This window comes from Girardinichthys multiradiatus, chromosome 6, assembly GCF_021462225.1.
Source record: "Girardinichthys multiradiatus isolate DD_20200921_A chromosome 6, DD_fGirMul_XY1, whole genome shotgun sequence".
Taxonomy (NCBI): Eukaryota; Metazoa; Chordata; class Actinopteri; order Cyprinodontiformes; family Goodeidae; genus Girardinichthys; species Girardinichthys multiradiatus.
This window is the reverse complement of record NC_061799.1, coordinates 35,155,864-35,177,024: the sequence shown is the minus strand read 5'-3', so window position 1 is coordinate 35,177,024 and position 21,161 is coordinate 35,155,864. Positions and strand designations below refer to the sequence as shown.

The following is a 21,161-nucleotide window of genomic DNA, read 5'->3' as shown; positions in this document are numbered from 1 at the left end:
CTGCTTCCCATCACAGTTTTATAGACTGTAAATTGTAATATTTTATTGCTGGTTTCACAGTTGACTATTTTGTAAAATTCAAATAAATCGAATAAATATGTCATAAGTTTGTATAAACAGTGTTTATTAACAGTATACTATTTTTTTCTCAAACAAATCAAATCTGCAGATAATAATGTAGCACCCTCTGCTGTTCCTCAGTGCTCCAGCAGATGGCGCCCCAACGCCATCTTTCCCAGCTCAACCAAAGACAGTAGACCCAGGTAGATAATCCAATGTTTATATTGTAGGTACATTTATAGATCCTTTTCTTTACAGTTGGCTTCCCCTGTCATACAAGGTGACCAAAAAAGAAAAGATATAATTGAAAAAAAGCATACAGTACATTCAAGAAACCAAACCTATTGAACATATGATTGTCACTTACTGCGAGTCACAAAAAAAGTACATACTGTGAATAAATAATCTACAGAAATATTTACAATATGCACAGCAAGAACTCAATGGAAGTGCAAATAAAGCTTTGGATCCCCATACAGGAAAAAATTTAAGCAGATGTAGCCATAGCTGTCATAGTTTTACTGGACATTTAAGAACATTTAAGCTTTGAGCTCCTGCATTTAATGACTTTCAAAAGTAAGCTGAGCAGAAACAGAAATGAGAGGAGCGTTATGTACAGTGCTGTGCATTCCCGTTGAAAACCGGACAGTGTCTAATGCTCGCCCAGCCAATAAGGATCAAGGCAACAACCACGCGACTACAGGCATCTGAGAGAGAGAGAAAGAGAAAGAAAGCGAGAGAGATCCAGAAAGGAAAAGAAACAGCTCATTGTGCTCCCGTTGACTCCTTCTGCTGCATTACTTAACTCTGTACAACTCTTTCCCGTCTGCACGATAAAGAAGAAGGACAGCTGGTCAAAGGGGAGCCGCAGGTAAGGTCAGGCGTGTACCTGTTGGCTCCGGTTACCCACGCTCTTTACATAATGCACACAGGTAAGCTGCAGTCCTTCTGCACTGTCCCGCATTTTGTGGAGACGGCAGGGCTCTACTTTAACCAGAGTTCAAGTACTCCAGTGCCACTTCGTAGCAGAACTTGTACTGATCCTGCAGGGCAAATAAAACACAAAAATAAGAGATAATGAGATGTTTGTTTTAAAATCAACATGTTCAGATAAAATACACACTCATCATGGCCATGTATGACATCTTCAGGCTTTAAATGATTTATTTGACCCGGTCACTTTGCAGGGTGGAATGGTTAAAAACAAATAACTTCTATGATTTTCAAAAACAAGAGCTGGAAAATATGAAAACATACCTTTACATACGGTCTTAAATATATGCACATATCCCAACTTATATTTGGTTAAATGTCCCTGAATAAGTTGCACCTTGATGCTTTTTGTAGATATCAAACTCCATAACGTTTGCTGGATAATTGTCCACTCCTCTTATCAGAAATGACAAAGCATTTTTAAATTCATTGGAGGGCTGAGGTCAGAGCAAGTAACCTCATTTATATTTATGAGGTTAATGTTTGCCTTCAAATGAAATCAAACTGGTTAGAATGATCAGTAAAAGCCCAGACACCACCAAGCTTGAGCCATTCATAAACTGGAAACTGGTAGAACACCGATGTCTCTGTCTACAATAAAAATCACCCTCGACTGAGACGGTGCTAGCTATAAAGCATAAAGCATTTTCAGCAGCTCTTAAATGACTTCTGGAGAAATGTTTTATAGATAGATGAGACAAAGATTGAGCTTAGAGGAGTCAAATCTAAGAACAACATGAACATTCAAGCACAATGGTGAAGTGTTGTGCTGTTGCCAATGGTATGGGTGCATTGCATTAAGTGGATGGAATAATGAAGAAACACCACAACCTCCAAATCCCTCGACTTCACCTGAAATCAGCAGCTAGATGTTTGAATCTTGGGTAGCATTGGGAGCTCCAACAGAACAAGGATCCCGAACATACCTCAGAACAATGCATAAAGCAGGTCTTTGCATAGCTCCAACCTCAACCCTTGTTGAACATTTACAAATCTTGCTTAAAAGCTTTCCATTTCTGAAAGGACCAGTGGTCAAACTTGCAATCAGGGCCCAGTTTCAGGAAGCAGGGTTAACAAGCTCCGAGTAGAAAGCACATACCCTCAGTAGACCTTCTCCACACTAATATACCCAGGGTTTTCGGTTTCAGAACACGGGGTAACACTTGGGTTACTCAACTCTGAGTCAAAGTCGCCCTGAGTTAAGCACGAGTAAATAAGAAGCCCTAATCAATGGAAGGCAGATAACCATGGCAACATGAGGAAATAAGAAGCCTCGAAGCGCATATTTCTCATCGATGGAATTATAAATATTAATGACGGCATACGGAGAATATCAGCACATATTTAAAAAGAAAAGCAATACTATTGCTGCTGCTAAATAGCGAGAATAAGTGTGGCAGAGACCAAGTGAATGCATGAGTTTGATTTGATGGAGAATTAAAGTTCCTCAAACCTATGCTTGCTCAACGTCCCAAAAAAAAAAAACGAAACATAAAGTGTGTTTGTGTGTGTGTGTGCACTAAATGTGTGTCTATATGTGCAACCCAGCAGGCACAAAAAGGATGTGGCAGCAAATCAAGATGAAATATAAAAACACAGTTAATCAGGTAAGGTCCAGTTATAAGCCGTTGTTCTGTTTAACTTTTACCAACTGAATTACACAGCATTCACTGGCTATATTCATCATATGCAATTAATGATGTGCAAGAAGTTAAAGGTTGGCTCATGACCTAATATGAAAAAGAATAGACTTGCAACTGAAATTGAGATATTTTTCTGTCCCTAAAGCTTCCTGTGAAACAGCTGTACAAAGTGTACTTACAAGAAAACATAGAAACATGTGTGGTCAGATGGAATACTTATAAATGCAGCTGCAGAAAACACACGTTGAAATACAACAGCTGGAGCATCAACTAAATGTGGGTGAGGTACCCACAGAGGTGGAGGATTTTATTTGTTTGAACAAAATATCAATAGTTGCAATACTTTCACTTGCAGGCAATAACGAACACTTAATGAAATGAGAAGTAGTAGATCAGAAATTGTTAGAACAAATATGATGGTTTAGATAGATAGATAGATAGATAGATAGATAGATATTGATCAAGTGTATTTAATACAGAACAGAACAGAAACCCCTTTAATGTGGGGAAATTCAGGTGTGTCAGCAACAAAGCGAAACCATAGAAAAAGTTACCAGACTAAAAGCTATAAGATGCAGTCAGGAAAACAATCAGGCTGTATAGTAAAGGAGAATGAACCCCCTGATAAATTAAATTTATTTATGAACATACTGTGTGGTTATCAATAAGGCATACTCAGATTAATTTAATTACAGGTGCATCACAGTCATGTGGCGTTGGTGACAGCATCAATGTAAACACTGTGCAATATAGTATAAAACGTAAAACAAATAAAACATTATCTTACAGTTGCCTTTGAAGGATTTTCTGCGTCATTTATGTTAAACAAAAAGCTGACGTTGGCAAAAAAATGAAGTGCAGTTCTTGTGTTATTGAGATAAATTATTGACTATGAAGAAAAACGTTAATGCTCCAAAATATGTTTATGCGGACAATAATAAGACGTCTAATTGCTGTCTAATCACCCATCCTGATGGTGATTTCTGAGGAGTAGTTGCACTCCAACATCTACAGGCTCCTCCAGGAAGATCAAGCCACTTCCGACACTTTCCTTGTTCCAGGTCTCAACTAGAAAGTAGACCAAGTTCAATATTTCTGAAACTGGGCCCAGAGGTATGCCAGAAGTTTGTTGATGGCTACAAAAAGTATGTGGTTGAGACTCAGCTTGCTGAAGGACAGACCTAGTGTGGATTAAAGATAATCCACAAAAACCTATGTAACCATTTATTGTTTTTTTTTTGTTAAAACACATTGAAGATGCGTGTTCAACAATAGAGGAACAAGCTGCTGTAAAACCTGGGGTGGGGGACCATTGGCTTCATCCTCTGGGGAGCTGTTGTTGTGGATTCAGGGGGTGTCTGGTTTTGGGGCATCTGGGGTGTCCCTGAGTTGGGGACGCTGGGGGGTCTGGCACCGGGGGCAGTGGCTCCAACCAGGGTGGGGCTTTGGTGGGTCTCGGGGGTGATATCTGGTGGCTGCATGTGATGCTTTTGGGGGGCCTGTGATGCTACTGGGTCTGGGGTGGGCTCGGGGTCCCTGTGGCATGTCGTCCCCAGGCTGGGGGTCCTGGCTGACCCTGAGTGGACTGGGTTCTGGTGGGTATGTAACCAGGGTTTGGGGTCAGTGCATGCGCTGGCACCTGGCCCTGGCAGGCTCCAGAGCATCAAGTGGAGCATTATAGTGTTAGCCGTAATGCTCCACTCGTAAAAGCAAAGCTGTTGGGCTTCTTCTTGGCACTCAGACAACAATTCTGAGTGCTACTCTGCTGGAAAGGACACATAAAAAATAAACAAAAAAATAAAAATACTGAAATAAATCAGTTAATTGGAAGCTGGCTGTGTGGCTTCTTTTACTTCTGATTCTTTCCTGCATCCTTGACCAGAAGCCAACCACATTGTTAGTGCTCTGCAAAACACTTCAAAACTCTAATACATTGATGTTGATCTTTATCTTTTTACATTTTTTTTTACTTTAGTTATTCATACTTGTATGAAAGCAGCATCATTTTTTCTCAAAGGTAAGATACAAAAGTATGAAGCAGACAGGAACCTTTAGACCTATGACATGGGGTTTCATGCAGGACTCTTTAAAAAGCTTTGAAAAAGCTAGCATTATTAAAGAATAGCCTTTTAAACCTTAAGTTTATAACAGAAAGACGTTATAGAAAGAACTCAAATATAATTTTGAGCTGTTGCAGCATTACTTTTTGAATGATGCTCCAATGCCAATTTGTTTAAAAGAGGTGGGGGCTTATAGATTAAGCAATTATGTTGCAAAGGAAAAACATGACAGCTTTTTTGAGACATTTAATATGTTTCTTTAATAATCCTGGGCCAAAGAGAGCCCAAAAAATCTTAATAGTTAATACAAATATTTAAAAATAAGTGGCATGGTTGAAAAGAATAATCTATCCACCAGATCATCGAACTGTAGAACAGGGGAGTCTAAGTCCAGTCCTTTTGAGTTACTATCCTGCAGCCTTTAGATGCATCCAATCTCTAACACCCCTGAACCAAATGAATTGCTTGTTATCAGGTCTCTGCAGAGCTGAATGGCTCATTCAGCCATTTGACTCAGGTGTGTTGGAGCAGGGATGCGTCTAAAAGTTGCAGGATAGTACATCTCCAGGACTGGAGTCTTTCAACCCTTCACTAGAGGGGTAAGAGAGAAACAATTGTGCAAGGTTCTAAGACAGAAGTGGCCAACTCCAGTGCTCTAGAGCTACTAATCTGCACTTTTTAGATGCTGCTCCTGCTCCAACACACCTGAATCAAATGGCTGATTTTCCTCATCAGCAAAGTCATTCAGCTCTACAGAGACATGGTAAGGAGCCATTTATTTGGTTCAGGGGTGTTAGGAGGAGGAATGCATCTAAATGCTGCAGAATAGTTGGTTTAGAGGAATGCACATTGATGTTCTAAGAAATACACTGCCTTGCAAAAATCTTTATACCCATAGAACTATTTTACGTTTTGTCATGTTGCAAACAGCAATTTCAACGTATTTTATTAGGATTTAGTAAACGATAGGAAATGAAGTAAAATGATACATGTTTTTTTTAAGCTTTGTTACAACTAAACATCTGAAAAGTGTGGTTTGTGAAAAAGTATGATAAAGTTTCGGAAGTATGAATATTTCTGCAAGGAACTGGTTGCACACAAATCTTCTTCATCCGGGCTTAAGCATGTTAGATAAAGACATTTCAACACACTACTTAGACCTAATCCAACCTGTTGTGATTTGCAAGCATTTATGCTTAAACTGAATATAAATATTTATCATGTTTCCCTGTAAGACAGGGACTAAAGTTTGGTTTACAGAACATTTATTGTTTAATTTTCATCAGACTGAGTGCTACCAGGATCTACGTAGTCACATATTTCAGGATTACAAGGTGCAAAACCATTAATTTTTTGAGTGCTCCTCACCAGCAGGTCCACCATGTTAGGTTTGTTGTTCCTCAGTGTTTTGACAGCGTGAAAAACATCCACAGAGTGCTGATGCTGAAGCATCTCACAGACGATGCTGATGGCACAGAAGGTACCGCTGCGGCCGCCCCCGTTCCTGCAAAATTCATAATGAGTAAAGTTAAGTAGTGTTTTATGATGAAAATCTAGAGCAGAGAATGGAGCTCAGAGATTTTGTTGCAGTAAGGGTTTTCAAACAGTAGGTGGAGATGTTTTCTCTCTAATGCCAGCCCCCCTGGATTAAGGAGCTCCTGTTCTCCTTAAGGCTGGGCCAACTTACAAACAGTGGACCACTGTGCGTCCCTCGCCTCCGTCGTACTCCTCCTGCCACTTGTCGACCTGTCGGATGAGCTTGAGGAAGGAACGCTTGGACATGGGCGTATCTCTATACATGGGCCAGCCCAGGAACTGGAACTGCTGCACCATTCTGTAGCCATCCTGGGGCTGGAGGACGAAGACAAACTAGTTATTCACGTAAACATGTTGGGGGGAGAGTGGGGGGACAGGGTTGTGGTTAATGGTTCAATGCAATTTTGTTGTAAAAACATAAAGAGGAGCTAAAGCTGGCCGAGGCCAGACAGAGGTAGATAGAGGGGAGATGATCCTGCAGACAGGAGGAAGGAGGGTGATGTATGAGCTGCTACTGGAGACAGATGTCTGAACTTATCAATCACTCCTGTTAGTGATCATATATGATTAGACCTACATGTCTTGTACCTTACATGTTGCTGCCTTTGCCAGTCAGCGTATTAATAAAAGCAAGCACCATCAACAAGATAAAGAGCTCACACAGGTGACCCCAGGTGACACCAGCATGGGTCTCGGACTCCTGCTGTGAAGGGAGGTCTCTCCAAGTTAAACGGTTATAAAGTCAGCTTACCTAACATGAACTTATATTTAGTAATATCTATATATATATATATATATATATATATATATATATATATATATATATATATATATACACACACACTGACTGATGCAGGAGACCTTTATGTGATCCCATGAGCTGGTGTGAAACTCTGATTTTGCCTTTTCTCAAGTGCAGGTAAAAATTTGTCAAGCTGTCCTGAAGATATCTTGCAATCACTCCTCGGTCCAATCAGTGGTGACGGAGCGGGCTTAAAGAATAGAAATGAGTCTGCCTCTATGAAGCTTGAAAGGAGAGGTCCACATATGTGTGGGATGTGTGGGGTGAGCGGTGACAGCAGAAAATGGCTGTCGTGGTTACTGCTGGGAAGACAAACAAGCTGCAGAAGGCTACACATAAAATGCCCACGTACCCGGGCCGCGTTGTAGATCCGAAATATTCTGCTGATGATGTCTTCCTCCAAGTCAGCAGAGACAAACTCAACCTGGATAGGTCCATGGCGGTGGACTCCATTTTCAGGCCAGTACTGTGGACACAGCTAAACAGAATGGGCACAGAGTCCCACATTCAGACAGAAAAAGATGCAGACAAATCAACAGCAGACAGACAAAGAAAAGCAAAAAAACCCCCCCACAAAAACATGGATGATTTATTAGTTTCTGGTCCAAAGACAGAAAAAGTGATTTTCAACTCATCACACTGAAAAAAAAAAATTTAATCACACACTCCGCAAGAGGCCATAAATGCAATTAAAGTATTTTTCTTTTCATTGAGAAACATTCAATGAAGAAAGGATTTTTAATACTCATGTACCTCAAGTATGGCAGCTTTTAACTGATCAACACACTCTTAGTTTGTCAATTCAGAGTAAAATATCTAAAAGAAACCTTGAGTAATTCATTTCCCTCTTTTTTAAATTGTCAAAATCTGTAATAAAGGTTAAATTTTATTCAGGTTAAATAATCAAGTTGCCTCTTCAAAGAAGCCTAAATTAGAACCAAACTGTTTGGTAAACACAAACATTTTCCCACAACTGAAATGTTTGTGCTTCAGTCACTGTTCCAGATCAACTGAGAAAGAATCTTCATAAAAATGTATTGAAAAATCCCTAAAACTCAACTGAAAGTCATCTGGAAATTAATAAGCACTGCCAGGTTTAGGAAGTATAGTCATTTTAAGAATTACAGACAATTATGAAAATATAACATAATATATTTAAACTTAACTCAAAACTTCCATCCATCCATCCATCCATCCATCCATCCATCCATCCATCCATCCATCCATCCATCCATCCATCCATCCATCCCTCCCTCCCTCCCTCCCTCCCTCCCTCCCTCCCTGGCTGACTGACTGACTGACTGACTGACTGACTGACTGGGTCGCAGGGTTAACAGGCCAAGTAGGGAAATCCAGACATCTCCTCAGCACCACTCTGCAGCTCATTCTGCAGATGATTCCAAAATCATTCACAGCCGAGATGGGTTATATAATCCTACCACTGTTTTTTCTTGGTGTACCCCGGTGTCTCCTCCCAGTCAGATATGCCTTGAGGGCCAGCAGGCCTTATGATCAGATACCTGCACCATATCACCTTACTCCCTTCAATGTGGAGAAGCAGCTGTTCTACTTTAAGTGTTCCCTGGTGACAGTGCTTATTGGCCTCTGACCACCCAATGGAGGAAGCTCCTTCCAGCTATTTCCTGTTTTCTCATTCTTCTTCTTTTGATTGAGATCCACATCTCATGAAGTTAGGATCTGATAACCCTGAAACTTCTGAACCTAGAGCTTTGCTTTGAGGCCCAGTTCTTTCAACATGACAGACAATAGCAGCGCTGGCATTACAGCAGATAAGGCCCCAATCCATCCTTTCATCTCTTGCTCCATCTTGTCATCTCTTGAGAGAAACACACCAAGATACTTAACCTCATCTGCTTGAGGCAGATGCTGACTGCCAAGAAGGAAGGAGCAATCCACTCTTTTCCATTTGAGAACCATGGATTTAAAACCATTCCAGTGGATGCTGAAGGTTACGGGCTGAAGAAGCCAACAAAACCACATTATCTGCAAAGACAAGACCTTGAGGGTCCCAAACCAGACACCCTCCTCTCCTCCAGATCCTGTCCATAAACTCCACCAACAGAGACAGTGACCAGGGCCCAGAACTGCTGGAGTACAAACAGCACCAGGCTCAAGCTCCACTTTGTGTTGAGAATACAGACCAACCTTTGCTTTATTCATACAATCACTAAATTGGCTTTCAAAGTCAACCAAATAGATCAAAAGGCACACAAGTAAGCAATATTTAGATCCATAACACACATGGACCCCACAACCAAACTACCATGACCCCCCTTCAGCAATCCAGCACGAACAAAGATCTGTCCTACTAGTCCTTATGCCAAGGCGAATGTCACACAACCTCTCTTTAATCTGAAATTTAGAATTGGTAGGAGCTTCTTTTGCAACACTAACTTTCCCAGAGAGGCTGAGAAATATGATCCTTCTATAGTTAGAACACACTCCAAGTCCCCTTTCATCAAGAAAGGAACCACCACACAGGTTTTGTCCCAGGACTCCAACCAACACTAAACTGTAGCAACCACAACAACCCAACAATGTCTGGACCCTTCGAATCTCATCTATCCCCTACATCCAGCTGCTGGGGAGCATTTACACACCCTACTGCCACGGTAATGGACTGACCTTCCCCCATTAGAGCCCTAGGGCTGTACCTCCTCCATAGATGACATGGTGACTGGATTAGTGAGATCTTACCACCGTCTGACAATATCTTCAGTTTGGGTCTTTCCCCTAAAGGCCTCCTCCTTCAGCTTGAACTCTTTTAATGGAAAATAGAACCATTAATAAATATTATTACACTTCAAGCTAGATTTTTCTTATCAACTCCAATTGCTTTGAATGTCCTAATAAACACATTTTTATGTATTCGGGGGCTTTCACTATAGTTTACCACAAAGTAGGAGGTTAACGAAAACAAAAATAAGAAGTGCCTAAGTTCAGATCACCGTCTCTTTCAAAGTCTGATTACATCTTTGTGTTTAACACACATATTCATGCTTTCTAGATAGAGCAGGGCTTCTCACATAAAATCTGTTAATGCAGCACCTTCCCACATAAAAGTGTGAATTTTTTTATTTGTCTTTAGAATATAAATGCTGTGAAATGATGGCTTATTTGTTCATTTTTATCTAATTTCCTTTTTTGTTTCAATTCTTTCTGCATAATGTTGTTGGTCTGTTAATGTGTGATTTCTAGTTGTCATTTTCCAAGCAGAGATCTAGACGTTTCTTAGGAGAGTTGGGTGGGCTTGTGGTGCTCTTCAGGCATTAAATTAAAATTTTAAAATGATTAGAAGTCACATATTTTTCCTGCAGTTCTTGCGAGTTGAAAACAAGGTTTAACAAAAATAAACATGTGAAGTTTGCTAAAAGCATTAACAGGTAATTTGTGCTTTGGTCAGACGAGACAATGCTAGGGGTTTGTGGCAAAAAACACTACAGGTGGATTTGGTGAAGAATGAATAATTGAAAATGTAGCCTAAGGGCCACTGTTAAGTATGGCGGAGGATGTGTGATGCTGTGGGTCTGTAATTCCAATGGTCCTAAGAGTTTTGTAAGTGTACAGGTCCTTCTCAAAATATTAGCATATTGTGATAAAGTTCATTATTTTCCATAATGTCATGATGAAAATTTAACATTAATATATTTTAGATTCATTACACACTAACTGAAATATTTCAGGTCTTTTATTGTCTTAATACGGATGATTTTGGCATACAGCTCATGAAAACCCATTAATTCCTATCTCACAAAATTAGCATATTTCATCCGACCAATAAAAGAAAAGTGTTTTTAATACAAAAAACGTCAACCTTCAAATAATCATGTACAGTTATGCACTCAATACTTGGTCGGGAATCCTTTTGCAGAAATGACTGCTTCAATGCGGCGTGGCATGGAGGCAATCAGCCTGTGGCACTGCTGAGGTCTTATGGAGGCCCAGGATGCTTCGATAGCGGCCTTTAGCTCATCCAGAGTGTTGGGTCTTGAGTCTCTCAACGTTCTCTTCACAATATCCCACAGATTCTCTATGGGGTTCAGGTCAGGAGAGTTGGCAGGCCAATTGAGCACAGTGATACCATGGTCAGTAAACCATTTACCAGTGGTTTTGGCACTGTGAGCAGGTGCCAGGTCGTGCTGAAAAATGAAATCTTCATCTCCATAAAGCTTTTCAGCAGATGGAAGCATGAAGTGCTCCAAAATCTCCTGATAGCTAGCTGCATTGACCCTGCCCTTGATAAAACACAGTGGACCAACACCAGCAGCTGACACGGCACCCCAGACCATCACTGACTGTGGGTACTTGACACTGGACTTCTGGCATTTTGGCATTTCCTTCTCCCCAGTCTTCCTCCAGACTCTGGCACCTTGACTTCCGAATGACATGCAGAATTTGCTTTCATCCGAAAAAAGTACTTTGGACCACTGAGCAACAGTCCAGTGCTGCTTCTCTGTAGCCCAGGTCAGGCGCTTCTTTCCTTCCCACAGACTTCCCACTGAGGTGCATTGATACAGCACTCTGGGAACAGCCTATTTGTTCAGAAATTTCTTTCTGTGTCTTACCCTCTTGCTTGAGCGTGTCAATAGTGGCCTTCTGGACAGCAGTCAGGTCGGCAGTCTTACCCATGATTGGGGTTTTGAGTGATGAACCAGGCTGGGAGTTTTAAAGGCCTCAGGAATCTTTTGCAGGTGTTTAGAGTTAACTCGTTGATTCAGATGATTAGGTTCATAGCTCGTTTAGAGACCCTTTTAATGATATGCTAATTTTGTGAGATAGGAATTTTGGGTTTTCATGAGCTGTATGCCAAAATCATCCGTATTAAGACAATAAAAGACCTGAAATATTTCAGTTAGTGTGCAATGAATCTAAAATATATGAATGTTAAATTTTCCTCATTATATTATGGAAAATAATGAACTTTATCACAATATGCTAATATTTTGAGAAGGACCTGTACATGGAATCAGGAACTCTTAAACAGAATCTGGCAAACTGTGTGGGTACTGTAAGCATCGCAGACTCCAAGTGTGCTGGCTATGGACGTTAGAGATTTCCTAGTCGGGCATAACAATTTCTCATGACAAATTCCTACATTTCCTAAATTTGTTGCCATGGCATCATCGGACAAAGAGGAAGAGTTAATTTGCCTTGTAGCTTTAGAAAAAAAAAGAAGAAATTTGATAGAGGGCCATTAAACAAGATTCGGATGAAGAAGAGGAATACAATACGCTGGTGAAGGACAGGGAAACAATGGACAGCGAGAAACACTTACTTCTGAATAGATAGTAGCAGGTTTGGTGTCTTCCAAAGCTCTCTGTTCTTTCTACTTATTTTAAAATCCAAAACACTGAAGTTCACTATGAATTTAAGGCAGTTATTTTTACAGTGGGCAGGCTTTAAATATGGAACCTCAAAGAAGGAAAGGAAAGGTAAGGGAAAGAAGGAAGGAAGGAAGGAAGAAAGGAAGGAAGGACAAAATAGAGGATGAGATAAAGAAAGCATGAAATTACACAACAGAGGAAGGACAGAAGGATGAAACACGGAATGAAACAAGGAAGAAACAGAGGTAGACCCAAAAACATAAGGACAAAAGGAAGTTAGTAGGAAAAAACACTCAAGCAAGGAATGATGGAAAAAGGAATAAAAAGATTTTTTGGAGGGAGGAGGGAAGAGCACAAGGAACTATATTAGGAAGAAACAAAGGAAGGAAAAATTAGGTATAGTAAGCAGGAAGTATACAAGAAAGGAAGGATTAAAGTAAGAAATACATTTTTATTTCTTGTGTGAATTTTTTTAAGATATTGTAAGTTCACTCAACATTATGGCATGTTATGAGATTGCCGTAATGTTCTTCTAATAATGACAATGGAGGAGTTTGACTAATGCAAACCCTGCAAAATATTTGGCTAAATCAGAAAGAGCTTGCCATACAAAATCAACCTTCTTCCACAGCCATCTCAGTTTCAGGTGAGCTGAAGAGAAGAGAGTCTTAGAGGAGACCCTTGAGTATGGATGATCTAGAGAGATTGTGCTGAGAGAAATGAGAAAAGATCCCTCTCTCTGTAAGCTCCAAACATATAAAAAGTTATAGGCAAAAACCCAGAATTAACCTCTTAAGCCAGATTGTCCCCTTACAAGGGGACTTGGCCTCTTTAGCTTGTAGCTCACTAACTCTGAAACTGACATTTGTCATATATCCAGATCTTCATCTGAGACTCCTCTACAAAATTATCTACTTCATTCTCATATCCACTGACACAGCTCAAACGCCATGCAAAAAAGCACACAGATAGCCAAAATGCAATTTACGACCAAGAACAGTGTGGCATGATTCAAAGTGAACTGTTTTTCATTTTCTCTATTCACCCTTTTTCATTGTCAAAATAAAGGGTGCTGAAAAAATTAATTTTTTTTTGTTTTTCTTTGGAAAAACTGTAATTTTATGACCAAATATATAATGGCAACCTGCATTTTCAGTTTCAAGAATAAATTCAAAACTTTAGTAATTGTTCCAAACTGTGTCAAAGTGTGCCAAAATGGCACAGTAGGGGTCTGCCTGGATTTGTTTAAGTCTAAACATGTATAACCTTTCAATTGTTTGTTTTGTTGTAACCAGACTGGCCACAGATGTCACTCAGATGTTGTAGTTGCAATTTATTATGTTTATTCCCTTCTTTACAGCAAGAGTAAGAGGCTTTGTATGTAAACATCTGTTTTAGGTGGAAATCATTTTTTGGGCATTTAAACCTTATTTACCCAGGTCCAGAATAATTTACTCTCACATTTTCACATCCACATCATCCTCCAGGATCTTTCTATTAGTTGATGCCAAGATTAGCAGTTTAGGCATTGTACAAGTTGAGAAATGCCTTGTAAAGTATGAGTATGCATTTTTGAGAAAATAGACCCTCGGGCTTAAGAGGTTAAAACTTTTCAGTGTGAGATTATGCTACTGCAATAAAAGATGGATATATTTTGAGGTTTTTTACATATTTTTATGACGAGTGCCAGTAAGTATGGCTGCACCTGTATTTTGTGGGTTGAAACTTAGAAAACTAAGTTTGGGAAACCCTGTTCAATTCATTCTTATTGTTGCCTAAATGAGCAAGTAGAAAAGAGCTAACTCTGAATGCTGTGTTTGCAAAACAATAAGCAGAATTAAACTACGTCTGCAAGGAATGAGCAACCTACAAGAGAAAGGGCATTTTAACATGTAAATTAATCTACTGTAGATGAACCATAGTCTATGGTGCCAAAAGGTTTCTGCAAGCTGATACAGTCATTGGAGTGCTATTGAATGTTTAAAGATCTACTTGCAATTGTAGAAAAGGAGGAAGTTTTGTGTGTAAGGCAACAAACAGAGAATATTACCTGGCAAGTTCGATCATCTCATTAATGCAATCTGCTCTTTTTAAGTATTTCTCTTGCTTTTCTTTTTTTGCAGTAACAGATTGCAAAAGAAAATTTATTTAATATGATACATTGAAATCTGCACAACCTAAAAATATATACTGCTGCTGAACCATAAAAAAGCATGAATGTATTTAGCTAAAATGAGCTGGAAACCGAACAGAGATGTACACCCCTAAGGGACAGCTTCAGAAGAACAGCAACGTCTTGCCAATTTCTGCTCAGCAGGTGAGGATGCACAGTTGAGAATGTGCACCTGTGGAGCAGTACTGCTGGCCTCACAGCTCTAAATCAGAGCGGGAGAAGAGCACATACAGATGGACCCAGTCTGCATGCTCTACACTGTAAGATACTCCTTCTTGCAGAGTCACACAGCCACAGGCAAACAACTACACTACCCCGAAGAATGCACATTAACAAGGCAGAAAACGTGCACAGAGACGGACATACAATTATACACTCCATTAATTCTTTTATCGCACAAAAGTGCAAACACATTTGCAGGTTCTGCAGCAGCTTAAGCTCCACTTTCAAGCATCCTCTAGGAGCCAGTCAAAAATTGACAAATCTAACAGATGCAAAAACAAAGATGTTCATGGGGAAGAAAGAAAACCTCCATCTCTCTCCTTCGTCTTCACACCCTCCTTCCATTCCCTCCTGTGCTGCTTTCTTGGCTGCCTTACGGGGCGGCTACAGTGAGAATATTGAATGAAAGGCCTTTTCTACCCAGTCAGTCAGTCAGTCACCCAGGGAAAGTGGATTTGGGTGGAGGGGGAACAGCCTGGCTTTAGGCTTTGATCCCCGGGTGTTATGACAGAGCCTCGGGCTGAGAAATCTGGAGAGCCTCTTCCACAGGCCTGTTTCCACTTTCATGGCATCCTCTCGGCTGCATCTCCCATATTTCAAACACATGCTGCATCCATACTGTTTCTAAAAAGATACAAGTGCTGTTTTCCCAGGGTTTAAACACACTGGTGATGAAAAAAAAACCTTGATGTGGGAGTCTTGCAATGTTTCTTAAAGAAACATTGCCTGAGTGCTGCTTTTGCTTTGAGCACATTGGGTCTGGGTTACCTGTGCTGGGTCCACATCATTGAGCATCACTATGGATGTGCAATGGTAGTCCAGCACCAATCTCCAAAAGTCTTTCACTGTGTTTGGCAGCGGGTGCTGGGTCACTATGAACGCAGAAGGCTGCTTGTAACTCTGAAGGAGAAAAAACAAAGAAGAAAAAGGAAGATTTTTAAAGATGTAAGGTGAATATTTCTCACATAATCTAGAGTTTTATAATGGAAATTTCATATCTGTTGACATTATATTAATACAATGTTCTTCTAATATGGTCTCTGGTCCTTAGAGGTAAGTATGTGTATATTCCAGTTCACCCGTGGCCCGTAAGTGTGACAACTAAGCATTAGCCAGTATGAGGTTCTCATGGTATACTAACCATATAAAAATACCACCTATAATGGAATTTAGTTTTAAACAAAAATGTATAGCATGATGCAATTCTTTTTGTTAAAAACAGAACATGAGCAATTATTCCTACTGCTGTTGAGATAATATAACAGTTGAATACTAAAAGTATAATAATTATAATAAAAGTGTCTATAACATTTATATATATTTTTCTACATAGTTTTCAGCAAAATGCTAAACAAATGCCTGGGGTTTCAAGTTAACATGCTTATTGCAGAGAAGATTACACTTTTTTATGCCAATTTGCTCTTAATACAGCAATACAACTATAAGAAGATCTTATTATCGGCTAAATTAGTCGGGATATCTGCTCGGGTAGAGCCTGCAGTCAGCTGCTTAACAGAAATACTGCAGATGTAGACTTAAAATATGTTGCCAAAAGAATAAAAAAAAAACATAAATTGAGTAATTTTCTTGTTTTTAACAGAAATGAGATATTCCTGTAAGATGCAGGTGTTGTAGTAAGTTGTTTTGCCAAGTATTTTTGGACGAGTATTTTAGCCAGTTGTTGTAAATTGTGCTTCTCAGGCAGAATATCACGCTGATTATTGCATGTCAGTTCCTCCCACCACTGAAAGGAGGTTTGATCATTTCACAAATAATAAAATAGTGAACTATAACCAAAAATTACAAACAGAATAAAAGCACACAGCAAACTGTAGCAAATAAAGAGAATAACAACAGACCAACTCACACTGTGTCAAAGGACACTGAAAATAGGTGTGTTTTTAAGAGACAGTAAGAAAAGAGGCCTCTCAGATATTTAATGGCAGGTTGTTCCATAATTTCAATATGGAACAACTTGTTTCATAAGTTTGATAGGGGTTCGGTACAAAAAACAGCCAAATAATAGTTCTCTTTTCTCTTACTGTAAGTAGAAAAAATAACCTCCTTAAAACCAGAACCAAACAAACAAAACCACCCTTTGTATAAGAAGGGGATAAGAAAAGACACTATCTACATTAAGGTGGAATTTGTTTGGTGGTAACTTTATTTATTCAGTTTAAACTCACCAGTGTTCTACAAACTGCATATGAAAATGTTTGTTTATAACATTTGAAATACTTGAGAGACAGAAAAAGGTCTATTGTTATGTGGCAATGTCTTGAACACCAACTTCACCACTCATATTATTCATTGGGCAGTGAGTTTTATTATTAATACTAATGATAGTGTTTGATAGGAAATGCAACTTAGGATATTTGATCGGAAGCAGATTTTTCCAGGCTTGTGACTCAGTCACGTCATTGCATTAAATATTGTTGGGGTCATCCATTTTGGGGGGATAGACCGGCTGGGCTGCGCAGGTCGACCTACAGAGGTTTGTTTTCAAGAAGATCCCTTGTTGATTCAGTCGACTGCAACGGTTCCTCATACTTTCCCCCGTTTTGGACAGATGAGAAGTTTACCGTTTTTGAGTTGATCAAAGACACGTGTCACTCTGGTCACCCCCCTCCCTTTCGTTCTTTTTTTTTCATATTAAATTGGATGGGTGCATTTAGAAGTCTGGGCAGGATGAGGCATAGTTTAAGGTGATTTAGAATCACCAGTAGTGAATCCGGGGTATCAACTTGTTGCATGCAATAGTGATTGAAGTGTTTTATCCGGAGCTGTTTTTGATTTGCTGTGCAAGTGTATTGAATCGCGGAGCACGGATGCGATCAACAAGGTGCGTGTTTTTGTCGGGCTGATCCCAAATCAGCCAGGAGATAGAAGTTGGACTTTTAAAAGTTTTCCATTCAAAGCAGCTGCAGTCTGGGCCTCATGGCCTGACCACTTCTTTGTCCCAATTTTATTACCTGAGTTTTTCCACTGAGTTCCCACCTCAGAGTTTTATGACCCTTTGTTAATTTGGGGCAGTCAACACACCAGGAGGACTTCTCTTTCCAAGTTAATCCAAATTGCACATTTTGTCCATAGAACTGTTGGTTTGATCTTCATAGACACTCAGTGCGCATATATTTTCTTTTATTATCATTGTTAGGTAGTCATTTTCATCCCTTTTGTGTAGAATAGTGGTGTTAGTTAGGTGAAGGTTTTTGGACCAGAGTAGTAATTATATCAGGGCTATATGGTCAATAAAAGTTCACATATATAAAGAGAAGCGTTTATGTTTATTTCGTGCAGGAGTGATTTATCTGTCAAAATAAGGTCAAAGTTCCCCACCGATTGGTGAAGTGGCTGATTAAACAGTGACATTTAGCGTTGTTTTGGCTAAAAAATGATCAATTATTAATGATAATTAACTAATTGTAATTATTATTTATTTCTATTCGTAGGGAAAACTATTTTCCTGAATTATGATTTTTAATTATAATTTTTGATAAATATTCATTTATCAATAATCATAATCCTTACAATGTACAGCAAAGCAACCATCAGCGTTTGGAGCTGTCTGCATTTGACTCTTACGTCCATGAGTGCGGCGTTGATGTAGTTGGAGCTCTCCCCGTCAATAGTGATCAGAAAAGGCAGGCAGCGGTCTGGAGGCAGGACGTCCATGCAGCGGTTCTTCTCGTGGTTTCGGGGCAGCAGGGCGATGCTGCAGTCTTCCACCCGCAGCGTGGGTGTCACCATGTTTAGAGTCTGTTGGATCGAGGCAGATTACATGCTGTCATATCGATGCAGGAAGGTAGGCACTTGGGTCGTGAGTGTGCTAATTATCTCCCACTATGGTAATTAACAGTGCAATTCTTTAATCAGTTCCATTAGCGACTGCTCTGACTCCCCTGATGTTACTGTGATGAAACTTAGGGGGATGAAGCGTCTCATATAACGCTCATTGGCCCAAGAGGGGGTGATACTATTACAGATTATTGCATTTTTGCTCCTGATTGGCCCAGAGGGGGGTTGTGTCTTTCATCAAGAGAGAACATATTTACAATTGTTTGTCCTGCATTTGATATGATGCTTTAAGTGAAGTGCTCACCCTGAACTCCTCCTTAATGGGACTGGAGTTGGTCTGCGGGTCCAGGCGGTTCATGTCGTAGTAGACGGACCGGAGCTGGCTGGCAGGGATGGTGGTGTCCCCACAGAGACATGCCTCCAAAATGGCATCGTGGATAAAGACATACTGCTCCTGAAAAAAACAGCATCCTGATTTCGGATTTGTCAGACATCTTAGACTTCTAAGACACATAAATATGAGAATTTTGTTTTTACCAGCAGCAAAAGCACCCAAGACAAGGGTCTGCTACACTTGTGCAGGAAGATTTCAGTGACCTTTACCATGTTTTTGCTTTACCCTTCGGCATTTTGTTCTGACTAATATTTAACATTGTTTATGTTGAAAGGTTACGTTACATATTTTAACATATATTTTTCCTACAAAGCTGATTTAATTCCTGTCTAAGAATAAACTCCACAACATTTTAACAGTAAATATTCTCTGAAATTATTTGACCTTTTCCCAAAATGTAACCTAGCTTTTGCATAGATGGTTGCGATTTGATCATATGCAAAGATTGAAATGCAGATGTTTTTTAATGAGATTTTATTTGAAAGACCAACATAAAGTGGTGCATGATTGTGAAGTAGCAGGAAACGATTGTAAATGTTTTTCACAAATAAAAAACTGAAAACCCCCTTTTATCCTAAATAAAATCCAAGACAAGAAACTGCTCTCATGATGATTTGGACTTGTGTTTTGTATTTTGCAGTTCGGTTCTTTATTTTTGTCTCTTCATGTGTTGGTCAAGCTTTAGTGCCCATTTTATTTTGGTAGTCTCTCCGCTTTGCTCCACTTTCTTCCTGAGTGTTTTTGTTTTACTTTTGTCTTGTTATTGTAGCCATGCTGTAGCTTGTTTTGTCCTTTTTTCCTTAATACAGTCCACCTGTATGTAACTTAATCTCAGTATTTATACAGTTAAAACTAACGGTACACATCAGTTTGAACACATTATCCTTCAGCACATACAGGGATGCTGACCAAACTTCATGGGAAGAGTGAAGGAGCTAATTACAAGCATCCCTGTTGGAAAACCAGTTGGAGTCTGCAAAAGACTTGAGGCTGGAGTATTGATTAACTTTTCACCAGGATAAAGACCCTAAACACTCAAAAGGAGCTATAGTGTAATGGTTTTGATCAAAGCAGTTTTGTTTTTTAGAATGGCCCAGTCAAAGTCCAGGGCTAAATCCAACTGAGGCAAAACTTGAAAGCTGATGCTCACAGATGCTATTTTGTAAACACGATTTTCCATTTTTAGATGTACAAATTTTGTAGATATATTCCTTTAAGCTGTGATTGCAGCAAAAAGTGGCACTAGAAAATAAAGAAAATAAAGAAAGCTAAATATAAATGGACTTTTTTAAAAGAAACTATGAAGAACACTTGTCAGCTTCCTTCTACTTCAAATTTATGTGCTGCTTTGTGTTGGTCAGTCACATAATATCCCTCTGAAATACAATAAAGTTTGATGTTTTAATGTGGTGAAACATTATAAAGAGGTATGAATATTTTTGCATGTCACAGTGAATAAGCATTAAGTCTGGACAATGAAAGCAGTTCTCACACAGACCGAAGCAGAAAATTACAGCAGATTTCCTCCTCCTCGAGTCGATCACTCAAGCGCTGGAAGATGATGACACAGCTTGAAGTTTGATGCAAATTTATTCTGAAGTGACATTTTCAGATGACAGTTCCTTGTCACTTCGTACCAAAATCCGCACTCGAACACAGGGGTCACTTATTTACACATACAAACAGAAACATGTGCTGCCGTTTGTTATCTGTCTAGAACTTGATGTGAACCTGCGTGCTCTGGGCTGGGTCAGTAGGTCAGGCTGTTTATCAATTTACAGGTTGATGGATCCTATCTGAGCTCATAAACTATTAAAGACATCACATTACATTTTAATGGGAGAATTAAAGCACATTGGAGTGTTGGTGTCTGGCTGCAGGCGGAGGAGCTGAGCCAATGAGCCTGAACACCTGCGAGGTAAAATACTCAGACATGCAGACGGTTTGAAGGTCACTGAACTTCAGAAGAGTGACTCAACGTTTGGTCTCCAGTTGTTTTAATCCCCATTCAGACGTCAGTGATGAAACATTTGCCCATTAAGTCCAATGATGCCTGTGATTTAAAGAGAATTATGGGGAAATGATGCATTCAACGACATGATGGACATCTCCAGATGGCCGGTGTTCAGGGAAGT

The 21,161-nt window shown here is 39.6% G+C and overlaps 1 protein-coding gene across 8 annotated transcripts in view; it reads right to left on the bottom strand.

Moving 5' to 3' along the window:
- Nucleotides 1–264: 264 nt before the first annotated feature.
- The window catches only part of LOC124870310 (receptor-type tyrosine-protein phosphatase mu-like), a 247,633-nt gene continuing 226,736 nt past the window's right edge, over nucleotides 265–21,161 (bottom strand). For 7 of the 8 annotated variants that reach the window (XM_047368912.1, XM_047368914.1, XM_047368915.1 and 4 more), the window contains 7 exons: nucleotides 18,937–19,086; nucleotides 18,420–18,593; nucleotides 15,603–15,734; nucleotides 7,447–7,572; nucleotides 6,444–6,607; nucleotides 6,125–6,260; nucleotides 265–1,103 (listed from right to left, as the gene is read on the bottom strand). In XM_047368912.1, coding sequence (XP_047224868.1) covers nucleotides 1,050–1,103; nucleotides 6,125–6,260; nucleotides 6,444–6,607; nucleotides 7,447–7,572; nucleotides 15,603–15,734; nucleotides 18,420–18,593; nucleotides 18,937–19,086 — 936 coding nt within the window. In that variant the 3' untranslated portion in view covers nucleotides 265–1,049. The remainder of the gene's footprint in view (nucleotides 1,104–6,124; nucleotides 6,261–6,443; nucleotides 6,608–7,446; nucleotides 7,573–15,602; nucleotides 15,735–18,419; nucleotides 18,594–18,936; nucleotides 19,087–21,161) is intronic. The other variant, XM_047368913.1, reaches the window with a different exon arrangement.